The sequence below is a fragment of the Gadus chalcogrammus genome, chromosome 15, assembly GCF_026213295.1.
Source record: "Gadus chalcogrammus isolate NIFS_2021 chromosome 15, NIFS_Gcha_1.0, whole genome shotgun sequence".
In the NCBI taxonomy this organism is placed as follows: Eukaryota; Metazoa; Chordata; class Actinopteri; order Gadiformes; family Gadidae; genus Gadus; species Gadus chalcogrammus.
The window spans coordinates 10,892,649-10,909,907 of record NC_079426.1 but is presented as its reverse complement, the minus strand read 5'-3'; the positions used below and the strand labels follow the sequence as shown (position 1 = coordinate 10,909,907).

The 17,259-nt window shown below is 46.2% G+C and overlaps 1 protein-coding gene across 1 annotated transcript; it reads left to right on the top strand.

Moving 5' to 3' along the window:
• Positions 1–4,445: 4,445 nt before the first annotated feature.
• Positions 4,446–16,824, top strand: LOC130404990 (filensin). Its single transcript, XM_056609944.1, has 8 exons — positions 4,446–4,851; positions 6,110–6,170; positions 7,442–7,537; positions 10,413–10,505; positions 12,033–12,146; positions 13,190–13,410; positions 15,099–15,190; positions 15,845–16,824. The coding sequence occupies exons 1-8, from the start codon at positions 4,475–4,477 to the stop codon at positions 16,822–16,824; spliced, it is 2,034 nt and encodes a 677-aa protein (XP_056465919.1). The 5' UTR covers positions 4,446–4,474.
• The last annotated feature ends 435 nt before the right edge of the window (positions 16,825–17,259 follow it).

The window sequence follows — 17,259 nt, the reverse complement described above, 5'->3', positions numbered from 1 at the left end:
TTTGCACTTGTGGTTGAAGCAGTGGATCGGAACAATCAAGTGTCCTTTGAAGTAGGCTTACTTCTTTATTATTGTTATACGTGATAGGTAGTGATAGACAGATGGTTGATACAATTACCTGTATAGTACTTTGATTAGAGTGCCTGCCTTTTTCGAGAGAATTCCCAAGGATGATTTCCCAGATGGTTCTTTGTCACAAACCATCTGGCGCATCAGGTTATCACGTCACACAGTCTCAAAGGCTTCATGGTGGTCTGATCATTAAGGGAACAGGGAGAAAGGTCCGGAAGAAACCTTGTGACGGAAGACGAACACATCCATGGGGTGCCAGTTATGTAAGAAAGAAAATAGTTATAATGCAATAATATAAGTGTTTTTTATTACAATCCATCATGAGATTTGAGAAGAATCAGAACAAAATAATTGGAAGGACTAAATGAGCAAAAGCCAAAAATAGAAGTTCAGAACCAATCATAGAGCGTGAAATCCGTTTCCTGCGTTAATGTGTAACTGCATTGTGGAAAATCAAAGAACCAACTAATTACTTATTCATAAGGGTCTGTTATTTATGCAGAAATTCAGATGTACTTGCTGTCATCTTATGTGACCATGAAACCCACCCTAAATACCCAGCTCCACCCATTGAACATGCCAGGAGGCTTATAAAAAGCGTACCCTTTGCATGTATTCGTTCGTCATTTTATCACCCTCTAAATAACAACATTACCCTTGATGGTCTAGCTGGGCCCAGAAGCAGGAGAGGCGGTACTTGCGTTGCGATCCCAACCACCCGAAGGGAAGGATAAATACTGGGCTTTCATTTCCAATGGCAGACAGTCTTCTAATCTCATCTGGGCCAGCGATTTACAACGCCTGGTAAGACACGGGAACAGAGAGGGGCAGAGAGAAACCAGTCAGGCGGTGTTGGGTTCCCTTCTTCGCCTCACAGGCCATGAGAATAGAATGACATGGCCCTTTTAAAAAAGAGTACCGAGTGAATCTGACGTTCAAATTACTTACATTGGCAAACTTTGAGGCACACAAGAACTGCAAACATTTTTCAGGGGATAGGAATTCACTTATAATGGTTTTGGATCTGTCGTGGATGGATGACATGCGTGTGTGTGTGTGTGTGTGCGTGTGTGTGTGTGTGTGTGTGTGTGTGTGTGTGTGTGTGTGTGTGTGTGTGTGTGTGTGTGTGTGTGTGTGTGTGTGTGTGTGTGTGTGTGTGTGTGTGTGTGTTTGAGTGAAATTATTATAGGCTCTTTTTTTCCGGCAGTATTAATTTTCCACAGGCATCCTACACAATCATCCTAACATAGGAAAAAATGATCTCATACTTAACAACTCCAATGTAATAACTCTCTGTTCCAATTTCTCTTGGGGTTGGTGCAGCCTCATGTTGGTCACTCTGATTTATGCTCAAACAGGTTGCATGCAAAGAGGAACTTCCAGACCCCAACTGCATGTGCTGGACATAGTCATTTAATTGTTATCGCTGGAAACCTGTGTTGAGATCCATAATGCTTTGTAAACTTCTGTGGGGAGACGTCACAAAGCCTGGGCTGGAAAACAAGACTTAAAGGGGGGAAATTGATTAGTGCTGGCAGAGCTTGTGTTTGCTGTAAGCTAATTATGGGCTTACAGATCCTGGCCTCCAGCAATTGATCGAAAACAAATACCAAGCTAAATAAAGTGAAATGCAATGACTTTAGATTGTTAATCTAAAGACTTTGTGATTATTGGAAGTTTATTTCCAATGACATGTGTGCTAATGGTTACACTATCCGTGATCCCCGCTGATCGGTCTGCCCCCGCTGTCATCCGGATTGTGTTTCCATGAGATTGCTCCTGCAGACGGAGGTATGTTTGAATATCTGCTCATTGAACTCAGCAGCACATCGGGATGGCAAAGCTCGTATTTGGATACCTGTGGTTGGGGTATAGGGGCACATGCAAACTAACTTTGCTGATCCCCTTCCGTGGGCCTGTGGGAAAACGACAAATACTGACGCACAGACGGCATATTGGTCGGCCTCAGGCCTATGAAGCATCAGAGTACAAATGCTTAGAGGTTTTTAAACACATCTGGGGTCAATGTGAATATTTGTAACTTTTCATTTTTTTACTTAATTTCAAAATTACCTGAAGACACGGAACTGGAAGTAGTTTTGGAGATAAATGTGGGCATGCACTAGGTTGATCAAGATGATATAATTAGTGCTAACTAATAGTCATGTACAGTATATAGAATAACTGGTAGAGGTGGTAGGTAGAATAGGGTTCTTACACATGGATATGAACACACTCATAGACATATGTAGTGCGGGGACGGGGACACTGTGCTGCAGAAGGCGCCGTCCTTCGGAGGAGACGTAAAACCGAGGTCCTGACTCACTGAGGTCATAAAAGTTCCCAGGGCACTTATTGCAAAGAGCAGGGGCTTCCCCGGTGTCCTGGCCCAACCAGGCTCATTCAATCTGGCCCCCTAATCATCCTCCTGTATAATTGGCTAACTCATTAATTCCCTCGCTCTCCACCTCAAGCTGGTGTGTGGTGAGCGTTCTGGCGCAGATTGGCTGCCGTGCATCACCCAATTGGGTGCTACACACTGGTGGTGGTGAGTGAGGTCCCCCCTTCACTGTAAAGCGTCTTTGAGTGTCTATAAAAGCGCTATATAAATTCAATACATTATTATTATTATTATTATTATTATTATAGGTCGATAGATAGAAATATGTGGTGGAAATGATCAAAGGGGTAGATAGGATAGGTTCTTACTACTAGAGATGTTTAAAGGTAGATAGCTAAAACACGAGAAATGTTTATAGGTGCCGATAGAAAGGGGCTGACTGTAAGGTGATGCTTCTCTAACCAAGTGAGGCTGCTTAAACCAGCCATATATATTACTATGCAACTTAATAATATACAATATACATAATATGGTCAGCGTCAAACCGATTTGACTCTAGGGCTATGTCAGGCTGCACACCGGTGGTTTTTTTGTGCTATCGTTGCACAAATGTCAGACCGGCCTTAACCCCCCCACACTGAGATCTCTGACATTGCAGCATGGACCACCTGCTGTGTGTCATATTGCTCAAGCGCGACAATAAAACGGTTTAAAGATCATCATCCTGTGTTTTGTTGTCATAGGAGCCCATCTAAGCCACAGAATTGGATAGCCAGAATAAGTGCTAGAAATGTGCATATGTGTATAGAATAGTGTCTTACTCCTAGACATGAACACAGTTATTGAGAGGTGTCTATAGACATACCGAGGTCGTTGGGTACTGCAGACTTATATATGCGGAGATTGATGGATAAAGGGGCCGAGATGTTTACAAAGGTGTAGATAAATAATAAAGAGTGTATAGTGTATATATAGAAAGATAAAATGGTCGACATGCACATAAACTGTTTTTGTGTGTGGCGTCCTGCAGTCACACTGCAGTTCCTGAGCCTGCAGGCTTTTCTAGAGCCATGCGAGTGATGAAAGCATTGAAGAGCAACACCATGTGACACACAGCTCTATTCAGACACCCTGAATAGAGCTATTATTGCTCTTCAGAGAGAGAGAGAGAGATGTGAGTAGTCTCTCTTCTCTGAGTCTGCTCCATACGAAGTTGTTGAAACACTTGGTCTAATACGATAGTTTAGAATCAATTTTACAACTTTTACTACTACTACAACAAATATATATAAAAAATTATGCAAAAAATATTATGAATAGTCGTAGTCATTTAATAAATAACAGTGTCGGAAAAACAATACAATAATGTAAACATTGACAGTATTTGGGGAACTTAATACAGAAAGTCCCCTAATGTCAAAGCCTAAACGACTTGTAAAAGGTGAGGCTTCACTCCTTTTAAGGCCTATATAGCCTATATGCATCCTGTTTGTTTTCCCTTTTAGCCTGTCATTATCTCAGGTACAACAATCGAGTATTTTCCAGTAGGCCTACAATGAGAATCGTTTGATTCCTATCGAGCAGTGGCTCACAGCAATTCCTCAATCCAATGTGCACCCCATGCATGTTTTCGGGTAATAAACTGCCATCAATCTAAATCAAAACGGATCTAGAAAAACATCCATTTAACAAAATAAAGACCTTCACAGTTGACATCTCACTCAATAGCAGTGCTCTTTTGTCCTCCCAGTTTGTTTGTTATCGTTTCTGTCGTTCTGCTTTGTCATCAGTGAAAAAAGGCTTTTGTGAAGCCATTCACAATGGTACCCAAACTGGAAAGACCCAGGCACGCATCGCTTACCCTGTCACCCCGCGCACGGAGGTGGGTGTTTTGGGGGGCTATTTCGCGGGCATCCAGGGCTGGGGGCGTTTAGTCTAGCATGAGACAGCTCAGGGCGAGCACCCGATTTGTCACACACTAACGGTGCTAAAAGGGCATCAAGCACTCCGGGGATACCACCTAACCAAGGCAGCCAGCGAACGGGGAAGAGAACCACCAACATGTTCAAGACCAGTTACATGCGCGAAGTGCGCAAGGACAAGTACGAGCGCTCCGATGTCTTCGAGGAGGAGGAACCAGCGGGCGACGAGTCCTCCGCCGGGGCCTCGGCCATCCAGGGCTGGGAGAGCCTCCAGGAACTCAACGGCCGTTTCGCCCGGTACATCAACCGGGCTCGCGTGTTGGAGCAGCGCAACGCCGTGTTCCGCAAGCAGCTGGAGACCCTGCAGCGCATGGAGGAGGTGAGCGGGCTCGAGGAGGCCTTCACGGAGCAGATCGACGTCAACCGCCAGCGCATCCGCGAGCTGTCCTCCGAGCACGCCAAGTTGGAGCGCGAGCTGAAGGATGCGTGCCGCATGCTGGATGAGTACACGAGCAAGTAAGTGGGTGAGAAAGGGTACAACTTCAAGACTTGTAACTCTTAAACCACTTGTTGAGAGACTAGGATAAACATCTCAGTGATGAATACCATTGCACAATGTCATCAATGTTGTTGTTTTTTACATTTTATTAACTAAAGCAAAACAACCCTTTTATCAGGATTTCATTCTGCAATTAAAATGTATTTCTTATAGGCTTCTGATGTAACAAATGGTGTATAAAACAATGTTAAGGACAACCCAGTCTGCTCATAAGTTTTAGAGCATTGGGAATAATAGACTATATAACACTCTATTGGTTCTCTATTATTCATACTGACGACGACAAATGGTTATTATAACAAATTACAGACACAACTTTGAAACCTCTCACTATTGACCCCACACTCTGGCAGGCCTATTACTATCCTTCATCGAGATGAACGGCGTCTTCAAAAATGAGGTGCAAGGTACTCAGGGAAACAGTAGGCAGTAGGCTAGACGTAGCTGTTTGTGTAGCTTCAGAAGTAACACAAATCAACTGGTCCAATAATGGGGATTGTAAAAGGATATCGACTGACTAAGGCCATGTTCAGGTCAAGCCGAAGAGATAGATTACTACATTTCTTGTGATTAAGTCTGTGTTGATTGAGAAGGTATCGGACCCCAAGCCCAAGGACGACAATTACAGCTTGAGTAGGCAATTCTGAGAAACCTGCCGGAGTAAACTAGATCTTTAAAGTCTCCAACTGAATAAAACCGATCCCCCACTTCAGGGCATCCCTCAAAAGCCACTCCTGGAAAAAAAACATGACTAGCTTTGTAGCTTTAGCATAGGTCTGCCCAGCCTTGTGGGAGGCCCTGGTCCTGCGCAATGAGTGCACAGGCAGAGTGCGCACATGGGTAGCTGGGTAGGTAGGTAGAAAAATAGGCCATCCAATCGTTTGGACCGTCTTATTACAGGCCTGAGACAGCCAAATACGCCCACATTTATAAACCTTTTGTCAGAGGATTAGACTTGTTGATTGCTGTCGGGATATAAAGATGATTTCAACAAATAATGCTTCTAAATTCTTGTCTAGACCTCTTACGCCATCGGGAAAGCTTGAGCACATTGACACAAACACATGCCCATGCCCATGCACGTACAAGCACACATATATAAATCACACAACTGTCAAACATTCATAGCAAACCGCTATTAAAATTCACAATGCGATGCGATTGTATTCGTGCTTGTTTTGAGCAAACATGTGATTCTGATTTTCTGTACTCTAGATACAGGAATGAATGCGAGTATCAAGAACAGCTCAGGAGCACTCTGGAACAGCTTAATAGGGTAAGGTTGTGTTTATGAAACTAGGCTTGGAATCAATGCATCTGATAAAATAACTAGATCTGAGATGAGCAGTCACATCAGCCGTAACGATTCCAATTAAAAATAAAGAAAGTAGTTCAATACAGTCACACAAATTCCCCACCTCTTTTATACTCATCTTCTCGCCTCATAACTTGTATCTTTCATCTCCTCTCAACCCCTCCTTTCTCCTCGCCTTTCCCATTCCTCCCCCCCTTTCCTCCTTTCCTTTCGGGCGTCCTATCTCCTCTCCTCTCCTCTAATTAACTCTCTTACTCATCGTATCCTCCCCTCTCCACCCCTATCCCTGATCTTCCCTCTCCTCTTTTATCCTCTCAAAATCCTTGCATCCTCTCCTCCACCTCTCCTTCCCCTCCTCCTCCCCTCTCCTCTCCCTTACTTAACTCTACTCCTTCATTTCCCCTGCCCCTCTCCTCCTCTATTCTCCTGCCCTAACCTCTCCCTTCTTCTCTCCTCCTCCTCCCACCCTCCCCTCTCCTCTTCCTCCCACCCTCCCCTCTCCTCTTCCTCCCACCCTCCCCCCTCCTCTTCCTCCTCCCCTCTCCTCTCCTCCCACCCTCCCCTCCCCTCTCCTCCTCCTCCCCTCTCCTCCTCCTCCCACCCTCCCCTCTCCTCCTCCTCCTCCCACCCTCCCCTCTCCTCCTCCTCCCACCCTCCCCTCTCCTCCTCCTCCCACCCTCCCCTCTCCTCCTCCTCCTCCCACCCTCCCCTCTCCTCTTCCTCCTCCCCTCTCCTCCTCCTCCCACCCTCCCCTCTCCTCCTCCTCCTCCCACCCTCCCCTCTCCTCTTCCTCCTCCCCTCTCCTCCTCCTCCCACCCTCCCCTCTCCTCCTCCTCCCACCCTCCCCTCTCCTCCTCCTCCCACCCTCCCCTCTCCTCTTCCTCCTCCCCTCTCCTCCTCCCACCCTCCCCTCTCCTCCTCCTCCTCCCACCCTCCCCTCTCCTCCTCCTCCCACCCTCCCCTCTCCTCCTCCTCCTCCCACCCTCCCCTCTCCTCTTCCTCCTCCCCTCTCCTCCTCCTCCCACCCTCCCCTCTCCTCCTCCTCCTCCCACCCTCCCCTCTCCTCCTCCTCCCACCCTCCCCTCTCCTCTTCCTCCTCCCCTCTCCTCTTCCTCTTCCCCTCCCCTCTCCTCCTCCTCCCCTCCCCTCTCCTCCTCCTCCCACCCTCCCCTCTCCTCTTCCTCCTCCCCTCTCCTCTTCCTCCTCCCCTGTCCTCTTCCTCCTCCTGGTAGGAGGCGGATCAGGCTCTGCTGGGTAACCTGGAACATCAGATCCAGAATCAGTTCCTTCAGGATGACATTCTGTCCACCAGAGACAGGCACAAGAAGGTCAGTGGAACATCATACAGATATTCAAGTTAGCATTTTGCAATGAATATCAGTCTGGCCTTGGCTGGGCGGCAATCGATTTCCGGTTATGGGCGCAACCTTATGTTGTTCAAAACTCCAGCCAGTCAGATTAAACGCTTCCCTCTCGCCCTCTTCTTCAAATCCGGTAGTAGGAAGTAAAGCAAAAATATATTCTGCTCTGAGAAAAGCCTTCCATACAAAGTTATGTAACCTTTTAACATTGTTATCAGGCCCTTTTCAGATAAAACGGCTTTGAATGCTTTGTCAATATCTACCCTTTCCTCGAGCACCGCCATTGTTTTGGAAATTGGGCAGACTGCTGCGCTCCTTGATTGTCATGAACTTCAACTCCCCCCCCCCAGAGTGCAGATTAGACTTGTAATATAAAAGAAGGATGAAAGGGAAACAGAACGTTTACTGAAGAGATAAGGATGGTCTTACGAGGCTAAGGCAAACGTGAGAGATTTATTTAGTTATCATTTTTCTGTCCCTGATCTTGCATCAGGGGGACAGTTAAATGATGTGTTAAAACCGAGTTAAAACCAAGTTGCATACAAGGGGATATTGGCCAATTGATTTGAAGCCCAATGAGGTCAAATTGGAGAAGCTCTGACAAATGGAGAAACAAGGAAACTGAGTCCTGGCAACTTTAATAACATATTTTCACAGGGTTGTGCAGGTTTTACAACGGCATTGCTCACACTCGCTGTAGCAAGAAATTATCCATGTCATGTAATGATTTTGGTGTCATGCTAAAGGAGGAACCTTGATAAAGATACCATGAGTTGTGGTAGGGTTCAGATGTTGTTCTTCTCTCTCAGGATCGGAACAGAACAGAATACAGAACAGGGTGCTCTTGGGATTTACTGGTAGTAGAGAACCAGAGCACCCTGTTCTCTACTCTGTTCTGTGCAATACGTGGGGAAGAGGGGTAGATGAAGGGGGTTTCAGTGAACAGACGTCTCGCCTTTACACATCAAAAGGAAAGATCAAAAAGACAGTTGAAGTGTGTTCAATGACCAACACCATAATAACCTCCACAGCAATAATAAAAACCACTGCAGCCTGTGTGGTCCTGGGGACGTTGTCCTCAGCGAGGTTAATTAAAGCAGCATTAGGGGATAGATGGATTCACATGGTAATGCATGTTTTCCTGCCTGTCATGCCCGTTGACTGCCAAGTTAAATGAAAGGGCAATGCGGGGCGGAAAATGTGTGTGCACTACCAAGAGACCTGGAAATGTGGGAACAGTGGGAGTTGTATAAGTAAAATGTGATGAACAACATAGTTATGGTTTCTATATTGCAAGGGGGTTCGCAAAAGGCCTGCATATCACAAATAGAGACTAGGGATTATTGCAATTATTCAAAGGCTTTTCACGTCATAAATAATCCTTTGATTTTCCTTTGGACTAAATTCTATTTTTGGGCAAATGGACCTGAAATATCTGAAATGCATATTATGGTAATAGGCGGCTAGGGGCCACAATAGTTATTTGATATTTTAAGGCACTATCCCGTCCTCTCACATAGATATTTCTAGGGGGCTGATGGCCCTGAATGTTAATGGTACATGCTAATGGTAACTATATTGAAAATCCTTAAACCTTTGCACTTCCCTATATGCTGCTAGCCTCGTTTCTGTGCTGTTCTTTCTGTTCTCTGCTATGAGCTTCACAACCGAGAACAGACGAAGACCAAACCATGTCAGGCTGCTGTATCTAAATATGTCGGTTGGGTCCTTTTGTGAACATTCTGGGGAAATTTGTATTTATCTAGTTAATACAAAATCTGTTATCTCCGTGATCCATTTTCTCTCATATGGCGAGATAACGGTTAGCTAATATTTAATATATAATTACCTGAGTTCTGCAAGCAATGCTCCACTTTTGTTATGCCCAGGCTTTATTCTTTCTAACTACTTCGACCTAACTATTTCCAAAACTTATAGCAACTTTTAAAATGTTGATATTAGCTTTCTAAAATATTTTACCTTCTAAAATAGTGTGGCAACCGTGGGCGTGGACGCCGGTTCTGAGTGCCACAAAGGATCCTGGGAGGGTTCGGATGAGTCACATTCTAGTGTCTTTCTTGGTCCTTTGCGTTTGCGACATTAGACGGGCTGCAGTAATTAGTGTACACCTTGGTGAAGGTGGAGTTGGGGGAAATTGGGGCACCGCCACCGAGATGCTTAGGGTGGTGGGATAATCCCTGTGTTGGTTATGTGTTCTGTGTGTTAAAATAAAAAGCTATCGTAGTCGACCGGTGTTTGGGGCGCGAGAGTGCCAATCGTTTAAAATTATTAATCGATTTTTTTTAATATATATATCGGTTGTTTGTGAGTGGGGACCCTCGTTTAATTGGCTAAGTGTTTCCAAAACATCCAGTTTACTTCCGGTAGAAGCTGAATGCTAACATGCTGTAAACAATGTTTTTCATGTCATGCTATCTACACAAACGAAATGTCAGATGAAACCTAAGACTCCAAGGGGTCTAACGGTACAAGCCTTATCAATTTGCTGCCAGTATATTGCTTTAATATTACAGCGGTATCCTGTATGTTGAGATTACAGCCAGCAAGCTGTATTTATATACTATACAGTAATACTACTGTAAATAAACAGTACCTTACTGCCAAAACTGCTGCCAGTACTTAACTGTAATTTTACGGTGAAGAGTTGTGCAGTCGACAGTCAACCTGTAGACATGTCCATGAGCATTTTTCCCCAGCCTAATCCCCTGCTGCTCCATAACAACATGAATCTGAAATCCCTGTAAGTCACCACGGGGATAAGAGCCTCTGTTAAACGACTAAACAGTCAACAGCGTGTTGGTTAAATGTCCTCGTCCTTTAGAACCTGGCGGAGATCCAGACGTACGTGAACATACTGCACCAGATCAACCAGACCGCCCCCCTGCTGCAGAACATGTCAATGGGCATCTCCGAGGTGGGTCATACCGGTTGTCAATGTCAGTGTGTGCAGCTAGGTTTGTGTGGATGTGGAACTGTATGTCTGTTTATGTGCACATTAACATTTGACTTTGTTTGTGTGTTTGGAAAATTGCGTGTGCACTAAAAAAAAACATACACAGACACACACACTGCCACAGGGTGTGTTTGTGCACGTGTGTGTGTGTGTGTGTGTGTGTGTGTGTGTGTGTGTGTGTGTGTGTGTGTGTGTGTGGGTGTGTGTGTGGGTGTGGGTGTGGGTGTGGGTGTGTGTGTGTGTGTGTGTGTGTGTGTGTGTGTGTGTGTGTGTGTGTGTGTGTGTGTGTGTGTGTGTGTGTGTGTGTCTGAGACTTTGTTTGTGCTTCTGTGTGTTTACAGTGTGACCTGTATGTCCTTGCATATGGGTGACTTTATGTGTGTGTTTGTGTGTGTACGTGTATTTATGCATGTGTGTGTGTTTGTGTGTGCTTGGCGTGTGTCAGCGTGAGTGATTGAGTGTTAGTGTTAAGTGATCGACACTGACCCCGCAGCTAGAGAGCGACAGAGAGGGACACGATGACTCAGAGCCTGGCACACCACGTAATGAGGCGACTCGCTGCCATAAGCCGTGTCTGCCTACTCCTGTCAATTTGCACTACACACGAGGGTCATCGTGTCCAGTTGTCGTTGAATTCAGCTTTTGAGGGTATCATTTACCACTCAGTCCATCATTAGCTGTGCTCATACGCTCCTGTCAGTCCGCACAACTGTGCATGCTATTTGTGTTGTGTTGCGTTTCTGTGTCACCCACGCACCCTTAAGTACCTGGCCACTAGCCATTTACCAGGCGCTTGTCCAGAAGCAAACACTATGCATAATGCTTTCGTTCCCATGTCATGCCATGTAACGCCTGCTATGCATTGGGGAACTGTCGTAATTAGGGGCAGGTGGAGCGTCACAGCCAAAGGGCGTCCCTATTGACTTAGTCTACTTGTAGGAAAAATACTCAAACCTAGTGACATGGATTTATTTCTCAACTTGAAAGTACACCATGGGAATGCTGGTGCATTGGGAACGTGTTTTTTTTCTACATTAAATATGTTTGATTTGTTCATCGCAAATACGGGGCTAAATAGTGTATCCATTCCTTGTCTTAAGTATTTAGTTGTCCGGAATGGCTTGGCATTGTTCATTCAAATGATTGAAAAACACTGAAGACTGTTACTTTGCCACCCAATCCACCTGTTGTTCTGTGTGTATGTGTATGTATGTGTGCATGTGTGCATCCGTGCGTGTGTGTGTGTGCATCCGTGCGTGCGTGTGCGTGTCTGTTCGTGTGCATGTGTGCGTGCGTGTGTGTGTGTGTGTATGTGTGTGTGTATGTGCCTGTATGCGTGTGTATGTGTATATGTATGTGTATGTGTCCACGTGCAATTGTATCCGTGCGTGCGTGCGTGTGTGAGCTTGTGTGTGTCTGTGCATGCGTGCGTGCGTGCGTTCATGCTCGTGTTCATGCAATGTGTGTGTTTGTCCTGGTGGTGTAAAGGACCAGGAGAGGCTGCTGACCCAGAGGAGGGTCCCGGAGCTTCAGAGCCAGCTGGAGGAGTACAAGAGCGCCATCTGCCAGCTGCAGATGCAGAAGCAACGCCTACAGACAGAGGTGGGTCCCATGACGTGAGCACACGTGCGTCACCATGACAACAGCCACTGCCACGCGACGCAGCCCACACATACGTGGAAATAGACAACACAAGCATCCGCACACAAAGTGCAAAGCGATGGCAATCCTCAAGATCAACAAATAAATATCTGTACACATGATCTTCTAGCTCTATAGGAACCAGAGATGGCCAATTGATTCAAATTTGATAAACCGGGGTGAGGTAGCTTGACATTCAGGGATTGCACACAAAATAATGAAATCTTTGTATTTGATGATATTGATTTATGGTAGTCGCTTTTTCCAGGTATTTTCCAAAGACAAAGTTCTGCTGTCTGCTCAAATGTCAGCTCTTAGCTCTGCTCATGTTTTGCGCCATGTATTTTCTAACCGTCTGGATCGAATTAGTGTAATATAATTGTTTTATGGAAATAAATGGTCACCCTTGGTTTATTCAATTAATATGAACATGTTTTAAGGCGCTGTTTGACATTCAATATGAATGGCCACTAAAATGTAGACCCACTAACAGGACAGGCGGTCATTTCTCCTTCCTTTTGTTTTAAAAGTTAAGTTGACAGTTAATAGGGGGTAGGATAGTCAAATGGATAGGGCTTTTGACTTGTAGCTGAAAGTTTCCGGAGTCTACCTTTAGACAGTCTCGGGCAATATACCGTCCGTAACCCTATACTTGCTCACTGATGGCATATATCTTAAAAACATAATAATCCCAAACCTGTTGAATCTGCAAAATTATTAAATGATAAATGTCAATAATACATAGTTAGGTTGACAGGTAAGTTATTAGTTGTCAGCTAATTTGACAGTTAGGTTGACAGTTGAGTTGACAGTTGACAGCTATTTCGACAACGTAGTCACGTTGACTGGAAAGTCGACAGTTCAGCTCCCGTTGCACTGTTGGGAAGAGGCTCATGTCACTCGCTGAGCGCGTGATCCCATCATTTCACTCTTAAAAACACAATTGCTTCATAATTTCTCCCCCCCCCCCCCCTTCTCGCACTCTACCACTCCCTGTGCCCTAGACGGGGTCACTGGAACAGGCCATCAAGAGCACACAGGACGGCTACGACGACGAGATCCAGGCCTACAACGACCAGATCGAGGCGCTGCGCAAGACCATCGAGGAGGCGGAGCGTTCCCTGGAGCGCTACACCAGCGAGTGTCGCCACCTGGCCATGTACCAGACGTCCCTGGAGAACGAGCTGGAACGCTACAAGAGGATCATCGAGAACGAGGACAACCGGTAAGGAGCGCCGAACTCGGCTTCGTTGCTCGGACCCCTAATAATAATAATGCATTCGACTTTTATAGTGCTCTTCTAAATACTCAAAGTCGCTGAACAGAGTGAAGACAGAATGAAATAATTGAATAATAACGTATAGACGTGTAAGTAGTACTAACGTAAGTAGAAAGATAAAAAGACTAGGAAGGGGAGGAGAGAGAAGGGAAGGAGGTCATGTGTTGAAAGCGATCTTGAGAAGGTGGGTTTTTAGGGCCTCTTTAAATGATGGGAGTGTGCTAGCCTGTCGGATGTGCTTGGGGAGGGAGTTCCAGAGGGATGGTGTGGCAACTGAAAAGGCCCAAGAACAAACACCAGACATTTGCTGTTTAATAATTCAGATCTGTAATATTTTGTTTGTGGATCATTATAACATGAATAGTTTAGTTATCTTGGCTACTTAATTCTTGGCTACTTATGGGTAAATCGTAACAGAACTTCGTTAGAACAGAGTAAGACATCAGCCCCATAAGTTCCTCCTGGGCTCCTTTAAACATGTATGAACACACGGTGCTGCAGTCCGTCACCGTCGACAACGCAGATGTTAACAACTTCAAAGACGTCAAAGTACAGGCTGTGCTCAGGAACATGTCCTCCCTAAAATCAAACAAATATATTGTTTGGTCGGTGCGAAACAAACATTTTGATCCACTTCTTGTGAAGCTTCATCAGTTTTAGCCGATACATCCTTGATTGTTTACAACCAATGTTTGTGCACGGCACTCCAAACATGGCCGCACACAATTTAAAACGACAATACAATAAATGGATTTAGATGTTTGTTTCGCAGCATACCAACAAAGGAACAGTGAGTTTTTTCACGAGGACACATGCTTCAGTACAGAGGATTCTTTAAAAAAAAAAGACGATTCATCATTTCAAAGTGGTTGAAAAAGCCAGTGTGGATCTGTCCCCAGCCATCTGTGGTGGTGACAGAGTGTGACTACATAGCAACGTGTGTTCATCCATGTTCAGACGAACCGCAGGGGTTCCTGGTTCATGGTTGTCTAGGGTGAAACCATCACAGGGATTCAACAACTTGACAGGCAACAGGCCTGTCGTTTGTTAGAACAAAACGCACAGTAATCAGGTCAGAATTAAAGAAATAACTGAGAAACATGCACAAACACAGGTAAACCTAATCAGAAATCAAAAGGTCAAGGTGACCCACATTTGAAAATCGAGACACAGGGGGAATAAGCATGGGGATTAGGCCAAGATAGTGGTGAATAAATGTAACATGATGTTATTTTTAAGTGTGGGATACTGCTCCCCTTTAGGAGGTGTCAATGATACACTGACACAACAATGAGCATCCTAATCTATAGACCATATCCGGAAAACGCATATCCAGAAAAATCAACACATAGTTGAAGACTTCAACCAACCACACTCCGTTTACTAGTTCACAGGTGTATTTCCTTATGTCCGCCAACAGATGGCAGTGCTGTGCCACAGTCACTTCCACATCAAGCTATTCCTCATATTCAGTTCATGCTTTCAAATTTCTGTGTATACATTCTTTCTCTTTTATTTTTATTTTCTATAAATAAATAATATTACAGGTCTATTTGAAATGTATGTACCCAGGGATACCCCTTCCCCTGGCTATAACCTTTGTTGTCTGGTTGAACCTGTTCTGATCTCTGCAGGTTGAACTCAGCGATAATTGGCACACCCATTACCCTGTTCACCACTAATTGTTGCAACCCGCACGCACCTACCGCGCCCAGCCGAGGGAGAGGTGAGTTTACCAACACGGCGGGGGTCACGTGCTGAGCTCATCATCTCTATTCATCAAACATTCAAATCACCGGCTATTGTGTCGTCGGCCCACTCGGCTTCATCAAGTTCTTAGAAATTCAGCCTCCACTCAAGGCAAGGTGTTCAGTGTCTCAGCGGATAGTGTAGGAAATGTACGAAATGTAGTCTGACATGTGCAAAAATCTTAATGCAATATCTATACCCAAGACACAAACATACTTGCATACCACACACAGGATTGATGAGAGATGAGGTAACTCATTCTATAAAACATATAGGTTTTTTATTCAAAACATAAGTATACGATTTCCCTTATACTGGTAATATAATTCGGAAGAGTGCTCTCCTCCTCGCAGATACAAATTCCAATCTTTATATAAATACCAAGCTACTATTGGCCGGTACAGAATCTTAACCAAACACATTTGGAATGCAATCTGCAATTGGATTGTCAATTGTATCTCTATAATTAATAAGAAATAGTGGAAGTAGTTAACGTCACCCATTAATGCCAGCAAAATGTCCCATATTGATACAGCCCATAATTCCACACAACACATTGAATGGTTTCACGCTGAGAGTTGTGCGCTCCCCTCCAGACGTCACCATGTCCTCTGACCTCTATCCCCCCCAGACCTCACCCAGGCCATCCAGGACATCACCACCATCAAGCCCCGCCAGAAGAACCTGGCCAAGAAGGTGCAGAAGAAGAAGGAGCTCGGCCCAAGAGACGTGACCGACTGTTCCCAGGACGACTGTCCCGTTGGCCCCTCCCACGGAGACGCCGCCGGGGGGGAGGATGAGGTGGTGAGGAGGACGGAGCAGAGCACCGGCTCCGTGCCAGGGGCACGGGTCCCCCCCCAGGACGTCCCCGACGGCGCCCAGCTCAGCAAGGCGTTCGACACGCTCTGCAACATCGTGCGCGACCGGATGAGGAAGTACCGCAGGCCTGAGCCCATCGCCGACTTCTACACCAAGGGTCGCTACGTCCTGGTGACGGGGGACGCCAGCTACATGGACCCCTGCTTCTGCACCTCCTCCCCCTCCGGCGGCCACGTCTTTATCACCGCCGGGGACGGGATGTTCATGCCCCCCTACGACCCACCCTACGGGCCCGGTGGACCCGCCTATCCCCAGCCTCCACCCCCGCCCATGCCCATGCCCATGCCCGGCCCCAGCGACCCCACTCTGCCCTCTGGTGGCGGCGATAGGAAGGGCGACGACGGCGGCAAGGGAAAGGACGGAGGAGGTGGAGGTAATGGTGGTGGCGGTAGAGGCAAGGGTAGAAACGGAGACCCAAAGGCCAAGGACCCCGAGCCATCTCCAGCCCCTGGCCCCGGCCCCGGCCCCGGCCCCGGCCCCGCTCCTCGCCCAGCCGGCCCCTACCCTTCCCCGGGGGATACCCTCCCGACCGGGCCTAGGGGCCGCCGTCCCACGCCCGGCAGCCCTCCCACCCGCAGCTACCACCCGGACACCCTGAGCTACGAGAAGGTGGAGGTGCTGGAGACGGTGGAGAGGCTGTCCAGCGACAACAAGGTGAAGGGTTACGAGGAGACGGCCCTGGTGGTGGAGACCACCGTCGAGAAGATCAGCAAGAAGAAACCCAGAACCTGAAGTGGTGCTTCACTCGTGAGACGTGGGAAGATTTGCTTCCGTGAAGAGGACAATGATGATGGAGGATTAGTGTGCCTTTCATTTGCTTGACCTCGCCGCCTTCTGCCTCAAGCGTTTGCTGGTTCCCGAGGGACTTATGCTGCTGCTGTTGTTCTTACAGCCGTCTTCAGGATAGAGGAACACTTGGGGGAAGATGAACATGCTGGAGACCCAAGCCACGAAAATCTCTAAAAGTTTGAAAGAAAATTGTATAGAAAGTTACGCCGCCCTTTGCAACTTTCAGCCCTGAAGTTTATGACGTTGAAATGAATGCCATTGCCTGCAATAAACAGTTTTGCTGTGTATCAATTAGCTTGGATTGATATCATGCATAATAAAGAAAAGTCATACATAAACTAATTGTCTTTTTTTTGTCTTGAATCTCTAGTTAGAGCA